The sequence below is a fragment of the Nothobranchius furzeri genome, chromosome 5 (assembly GCF_043380555.1).
Source record: "Nothobranchius furzeri strain GRZ-AD chromosome 5, NfurGRZ-RIMD1, whole genome shotgun sequence".
NCBI lineage: Eukaryota > Metazoa > Chordata > Actinopteri > Cyprinodontiformes > Nothobranchiidae > Nothobranchius > Nothobranchius furzeri.
This window is the reverse complement of record NC_091745.1, coordinates 79,875,121-79,882,908: the sequence shown is the minus strand read 5'-3', so window position 1 is coordinate 79,882,908 and position 7,788 is coordinate 79,875,121. Positions and strand designations below refer to the sequence as shown.

Sequence of the window (7,788 nt, the reverse complement as noted above, 5' to 3'; positions counted from 1 at the left end):
GATGGTGGTGAGCTACACTGTAGCCACAGCTGCCCTGCTGGACTGGATCCTGCTATCTGCAGATCTGTTCTTCCTGGTGGTAATTAACATAAGAACATTCTTACGCCCTTCTTCCCTGGACAAATGACGTCACGTCTCCCATGCATGTGTATTGGGTTTGCAGCACCCATCCACAAATACACTATTTATATAAAATGGATATAATAGTAGAGACTGAACTCTTACTCGTTTCAGAAAGCTTTAATTCAACTGTTAGTATAAACTCTTGTTTCAGACAGGTGAAATTAAAACTATCCCTGCTGTCTGCATCTGAATGTTGTTATGGACATCCGGAATGTCCGTTTCTACTAGGAACGATAGATTTATAAACATCTGGAACACATCCAGGCTGGTTAATCAATGTTTAAAGGGCCTCCTTAGGTTTTTAGGGATTTTGAGATGTCTCAAATGTAATTCCTACTCCAACTCTTCATATTTTGCCTTTTAACCCAGACATATGCTGCACTTGGTTGTTTTTTAGGTACATTTGGACATGGCGTGGTGTTTGGTGCCAGAGGAGCTGGTCTAAGGATTTCAGTAACTGCTGTTTCATCTTCTGATGCTACTTCCAGCAGCATCATGCACCGTGGCACAAAGCTCAGATCATCGACTCCAGAGGCCTCCACAGTCACCAGATCTCAGTCCGGTCCAGAACCGTTGGTATGTGGTGGAACGGGAGCTTCTCATCACGGAGCTGATGCTGTCATGTCAGAACGGACCGGAACCTCTGGGGAATGTTTTCAACACCAGCTGATCCCACGCCACGAGTAATTAAGGTAGTATGTCAGTGGAACAGCTCCAGCACGGGCGGGGTCGTGTCAGATCCAGGTCGGCTGTGTTTTGGCGTTTTACTTCTTTCTTGAGATTTTTAGATTTTTTATGTTTTATTTTACAACTAAAATGCTCCCAAGAATGCAATCGATGTTGATCGGGAACGTTTTATGTATGTTTGTGCAGACAAGCAGTGGTAGATGGTTACTTCAAGCTGGGGCTTTAAATATTCCTGCAACCTCAGATCGAACCAACAGACAACTGGAGCCAAAGTTCATTTTACTCTGCAGACGAGTGCAGCGTCTCACGCACACTCTCAAATCTCACGTCCTCGTGCAGTACTTTTTATCGAGAGAGGCTCATTCGCACGAGCAGTTGTCAGGGCATTGGCTGCACTCAAACAGAAACCCGCCCTCACATGACACGATGGAGAAAACCAACACTTTCCACATGAAGTAAACAGAATGTCATGTGTGGTGTGTAACTCTGATGGTATCTGTTAAAACGAGAAAGTTTTGTTTCCTGTTTACTAAGAAAGTTCAGTTAACTTGCAGTCTGGACGTTTCCATTTGAGACTTATACAGTTTATTTTCTCTAACAGTACCATTCTTAGAAAAATACATCCTTACAGGTCACGTTAACATCAGACATTGTGTCTTTATGCTGTTGAGATGCAGATTCATCCGTCCAAGCAGAGGACGGTTGTATTTTGTACATTAATGCCTCGGTAGACTGACACATACATATTTTAACATGTGCAGGCCTTTTCAGACAGATTAGAACGCAACAGGAACAACCTAGGGTCAGAAACAATCCATGTCCATGCGGAGCGTTCACATCCCACGGTTAGCTCCTGCTCAGTGGGTTATTGCTTGTGTAGGCCATCGGAAATGCATGCCAGTCTTTGTTGGATGCAGCCACAGAGCCACAGTCCTGTAAACAAGCAGTCGCTATAGCTGAGGAAGATAAGATGGCTGAAATCCAAGAATCTACAAAGAATCATAACACCACCCAGACAAAAGGGACAGGAAGTGTGCATGTGATCATCTTCCTTCACGCCGTTCCTCTAGTGAACAGTCCCAGATCCTCTGGTGCATGCAGCAGTGGAGAAGCTGGTCAAGTTTACTTGTCAGTATATGCAGATGTTGTATCATAAATAAACATCTTTCAGATAAATGTGGAATAATCAGTGCTGTGAAGAAGCATCCCCCCCCCCCCCCCCCCCCCCCCCCCGGACAGGTTAATTCAGTTTTTTGTCACTGAAATGTTTCAGATAAGCAAACAAATGACCACAATCACACAAAGATCTTCTGAGTAAACACAAACATGACTTTCCGTAAAAAGTTACCCTCAACAAAACCCATCTGACAACATGAAATGAGGTGAACAGACCTCAAAAGCAACACATCATGTCTTGCTCCGAAGAAAACCCAGAACAAATTCTAGCACTCGGGTGTTTTACGGTAGGGAGCACTTATTACATTAATTACAGTAGTAGCATTAGAGGAAGTGTGATTGTTTGCCAGCTTGCTGTTAGCTTGCTGTTATAGTTCTGAACGACTCATTAGAGGAAGTAAAACGCCCCGACTGACTCATTATTCCCTTCACACAAACAATTCCCTGTAATATCCAGTTGTTGGTGATTGAAAAAGTAGCTTGAGATATTTTTAGAGCCAACTATTTGCTTCTAATTCACTGTTAGCATTGTTAGCCCAATGTTAGCCTGCTTCACCTACTATTAGAGAAAAAAGATGCTGTGGCTTCTTGGGGGTACAAGAAAAAGCTTCTGGGTCGCTCCTGTTTACTGGTTTTGGTTCTTTAAACCACTCTGGTTTTTTTTTTAACCAGCTGGTGTTGAATTACAAATGCAGGCGATGCAGTGTTAGCTTGGCCTGAACTTGCCAACCTCATGGGCTCACAGTAGCTAACAGTAGCTAAGTCCCCTCTTCAGTTAATTTGAAAGGAGAAAAACTGACACCCCCCCAGCAGACTGACAAGGAAATCTGCTTCACTGTAACCTTCCTTCCAGCATGACTGAGGCATGAAACTGTTTTGTGATTTTTTCCCTATAGAATTCTTACATGTTGCACCTTTAATACCGGCAATCCAACTGGAAAATCTAAGTATTCTGTCAAGAAGAGTGTGACAAAGTTCCTCCACAGTAATGTGAGGAACACCATCCCAAAACGGCGGTTTCAGAACAACCTGAGATGTCTTCGGCTGATCCTGACATTTGTTTGCTGATCCGGAACATTTAGGTGTGACGAAAAGGCAAAAACGTAAGAAATGTCTTTTTTTTTTTTTTACTAATCATGTTGTCAGAACTCTGCAGCTGGCTTGTTTTGAGCTAACATACTTCTGCAGCATCTGAATTAGTCTGTCAAGGTAATAATGGACATATGTCACATTTAGTAAATACGGTCTGTTTGTGGAAGGTGCACGCTGCATCAAGGTCAAATGGCAACATGTATTATTGCTGTTTTGCTCGCTCTCCTCCGTCCCCTCTCCTGTGGCCTGCTGTGATTTATGGCGATCCCATGAGTAGGTAAAAGGTGAGCGCTACGATGAGCAGCAGGCAGAGGGGAGAGTTGAAGGTCTGATAGGCCGTGGAAGGCATGAAGATGTCTTCGTACTTGTAGATGCTTATCATGTGGTCGCTGACTGGAGGACTGTCGATGTCATGCCTCGTGATTGAACCTGTTGTAGGAGCACGTCGCTAATGAGATTACACCAAACATATCTGAACTGATGCATAAGCACTCTCTCTCACCCTGAATCGCAGGTCCCCAAGCAAACAGGTAGTACCACGACAGGTGTAGGTCCACCAGCGTTTCCTCTCTGGGGACATACAACGGACGCTTGAAGCGACAGGTCACTCGGTTGTTGTCAAAGATTCCCTCTTCGTCTCGGGCTGGGTTCCTCTTGATCTCCTTGGCCCACTGGCCGACGTTGTAGAAGTGATGAATCCTCACGCGCCCGTTATCGTCGTGCACACACCCCATCACATCGTCCCCTCCCTGAAGAAGATCAAATGAAAATCTCTGAGCCACATTAAAACCACCCCTAACGGTCTTTCTGCACTTCCTGCATTCCCTCAGGAACGGGAGCAGGCTAAACCCGCGCCTAACAACCCCCGATGAACCGTTAGAGCAGTAGCACGGACAACGCTCCGTTGCAGCGCTGCTGAGAGTCAAAATGAGTGAGAAAATGCAGAAGACAGCAGAAAAGAACCACTGGGTCTGCCTTTCCAGACTTGGACATCACATTCTGACAGACTGTCAAGGGAAGCCACCACCTCTCCCAAAGCCAAGACACACCCTGTGGGTTCCCTTCTAGCTGGCAGATGTTTGACAGCCATCAAAGCCAGACCCAGCAGAGGGTCTAAACTAATTACCTCCAATTCATTAAGTTACATATTTGTACGGCTGATCATGTACAGTTTTTCTATGCAGTGACTTGTCCAAGGTGTCCCCTGCCTCTGACCCGATGAGCACCAGCTCCCCATGGCCCTAGTGAGGAATGATGTCTGAAGATGGATGGATGTTAAATGTGAACATCAGACTAGTCCTTGTAGCCTAAGAGGTCTTTGTTTCAGTGAAAAACGTTCAGTAAACGTCTTTGTTTAACTTTTATTTCCTTTCTCTCAACTTTTTCAGCTTATTTTGTCTCAGATTCTAGATTTGTGAGATTTGCTTCTGATTTAGAAATCATGATAAAACTTTGCGTTTGTTCATTTTTAGGACTAGCACGGTGTGATTTTTCCTCCATACAGCTTCTCAGGGATTTAGCAAACAAACACTTGATTTTGGAAATAAAAACACAGAAATGTGTCTGAGAACAGGTTCCCACCATTTTCTTGTCAGAGGAGAAACCGACAGCCACCCAGCCATCGGTGTCCGCACTCATCTCGTACTCCACGTCTGTCCCGATGCGTCGGTAACTCAGGAAGTAGTCGCACGTCTCGGCGTCACAACCTGGCTTCCCATATCTGGATGGAGACAAAGAGCCTCAATCATCTCAGAAGCTAACTGATGTAATTCCAATAGAGAACGTCGGAAAGTCAGTTTCTGTGTTCAGCTCAGGTAGACCGAAGCGTGTTTGATCTTCAGACAGACAGACGGAGGGGGTCATGCAGATGGGGAGTCTCTGACCTGATGCATCCTTTGGTGACGCCACAGTCACTGACTTTGATCCTGGCAAAAGGATCCACTGGTGGGGCGGTGGGGAACGGATAACCTGCAGAGAAGCAAAACCTGTCATTCTGACCTGAAACCTGCTGAGGAGAGCCCATCTGCCCCGTGTGTGTGTGTGTGTGTGTGTGTGTGTGTGTGTGTGTGTGTGTGTGTGTGTGTGTGTGTGTGAGGAGAAAAGGGTGGCAGGCGCCAACAGGGAGCTGTCCTGGGTGCTGAAAGGCCTTCCAATCTTTGTTTCCCTGTCTCTGCCTGCCCAAAAGCGTTAGACGTTGTTTATTTGTGTTTTTAAGCATAAACATAAATAATAAATAAATGACATCTCTCACGTGATCCAGCTGCTTACCATCATCCGACAGGTATCTGGACTCCAGAAACTCGGAGGCGAATGTGCTGTAGGAGTCCTTGTGGGGCTCCTGGTGGCCCGGTTCTCCGTGCTCCCCGTGGTCGGACCGGAGTGCTCCTTCCTCGGTAGGGCTCGATGCGACCCCGCACCATCCGCTCTGGAGGATCAGCACCGACAGCTGCACGAGCCTCTGCAGGAACACCATGACAGGAACCGGAGCTTTTAGCGGTAACAGCGACTAAACGGATACAAAACGGAGCATTTCTGTCGGAAATGTGCAAACATCCATCACCGCGTCCCGTCGGTCTGGGAATGTTGCGTCACTGCCTGCGTCGCTAGGAGGCTAATTTATTTCCAAATTACCCTGATTTGTAATGCAATCATCTAATTCCGACACGAGCCTCTGATCCTCCGTGATAACCGAATCTGGAAGCTTTCTGTCGGTCGGTAATCTTTACAAATCTGCCAGATGGGAGAATGGTTTCGCCCAGCCATCCTCTCCTTTCTGTCCTCTGGTTCTATCCAATGAGCAGCCTCTACGTACTCATATCAGGATCGATTAATCGACTTGTTGTGCTTCAGTTCTTTCGGGTTTTTTTATTGAAAACACTGTCAAACTAGGACCATAAAATCTAGATGTTTCCACCTTCATGAAGAAATCTACCGATTCTAAATTATGATTCATACAGTTATTTCTGTTTGTTCCCAAAAATGGATAAAAGTCCAACTATGAGGAAACCGGTTGAGCTGTGAAGAACTACATCAGCAGGTGTTTATTCTGCAGGCTAACATCGACTAAACGATACACTCTTTAAAAAACTTCCATCGGGTTTTCACAAACAATGATGACATAATAAAAACTCTTTCAAAAACCCAATCATAAACGTTTTAGTTACAATTCAAAGTTGGGAACCAGCTAAAGAACAAATTTGAGCCAAAACCACAAACGGTCTGACAGAATAAACGTGTTTGAGTTAGAAAAATAATGCAGCAGTTTTTACCTCGAAGATCTTTTCGTCTGGTTTAAGAAATAAAAAATAACATATTTTACAAAAGACAGTTTAAATATAACAGTTTGATCAGTCTAGCCAGCGACTCTTGGAACAAAGCTCTCCTCTGTGGGGTAGAGGTCTGAATGTTTCTGATTATTTTCTGAATAAAAAACTGAATTTCCAAGTATTCCGTCTAAGCATGTTTCACTGTTAGATGAAGAAGAAACTGTGGTTTTAGGTGTCAACTAAAGAAAAACGAACTTTATCCAGACTGATGTGAACATCATTTGAAGGCATTCATGTGGCTACTTTACCCAACTGGGTGTAGTTTGTATTCCTGCCACTTGATGGCGACATTTACTCACAAGTTTAATGTCCTGATTTTTACCAACCAGTCAATCAATCAAACTTTATTTCAGACAAGGGATATGTCCATAACAAGAATAAAGTAAAATTAAAATAAAAATACAAACACATTCTAATTACAAACCGTATAGGCAGTTGTTCCAATGTTTAAAAAGGACTGAGGAGTACCTCGTGTCACTGTAAGATAAAGATGACAGCGCTCTAACAACAGCGTTAGCTGAAAAACTCAGTCGGCAGATGAATTTGTACATGAAGAGCCTCAGAAGCGCATGAAAAGTAGGGATGTTACTCACAACAAACATACGACTTGCAGAGGTCCATCTAGGGAGCTTCATGAGGATTCTAAAAGCATCCTGATAAGCCACTTGAAGCTTCTTCATTACTACCTTACTATAGTTGCACCACAAGTGGGCTGTATAGAGAGGAGTACAAAAGGAACGAAAGAGGGACACTAACAGGATCTGAGCACATGCCAAAGTTACGTGCCAGTGTGTTAGCCTGCATGTTCAGCTTACTGCATTGCCTCTTAATGTCCTCGTCATCACAGAGGTCACTTCTTAAAATGTGCCCCAAATATTTTACTTTGCTTACCACTTCGAGGACCTGATTTGTTAAGTTAAAAGATGGAAAATTAAGCTTCAGGTCCCCTTTAGTATCAGCAATCATGACCACACTCTTTTTAGGGTTAAACAGGATGTCAAATCGCTCACCGTACTTAGCACATGCCCTGAGCAGCTGCTGCAGGCCTGCGCTATAGGCAGACATGAGGACTAGGTCATCTGCATATATTAAATGTGAGAGTGCGACCATAAGAATGAGGATTTTATTAATGTATGTGATTATGGTGGAGGTGAAGAGGTATTATTATAATAATAATATTATTATTATTATTAAAACAATAAGATTATTTTTATTGTTAATTATCATCCTCATTATTATTATTATTATTATTATTATTATTGTTGTTGTTGTTGTTGTTGTTGCTGTTGTTATCTCCCTCCTGCGTTGTGTAATTTACCAGCTCAGTGGCCTAGTGGTAGAGTGTCCACCCTGAGATTGGGAGATCAGGGTTCAATTCCTGGTC

The 7,788-nt window shown here is 43.9% G+C and overlaps 1 protein-coding gene across 1 annotated transcript; it reads right to left on the bottom strand.

Moving 5' to 3' along the window:
- Window positions 1-2,031: 2,031 nt before the first annotated feature.
- Window positions 2,032-5,834, bottom strand: LOC107379748 (DOMON domain-containing protein FRRS1L). The gene is made up of 5 exons (XM_015950655.3): window positions 5,347-5,834; window positions 4,962-5,046; window positions 4,660-4,798; window positions 3,581-3,827; window positions 2,032-3,507 (listed from the first exon to the last, which is right to left on the bottom strand). The coding sequence occupies exons 1-5, from the start codon at window positions 5,549-5,551 to the stop codon at window positions 3,335-3,337; spliced, it is 849 nt and encodes a 282-aa protein (XP_015806141.1). The 5' UTR covers window positions 5,552-5,834; the 3' UTR covers window positions 2,032-3,334.
- Window positions 5,835-7,788: the final 1,954 nt, after the last annotated feature.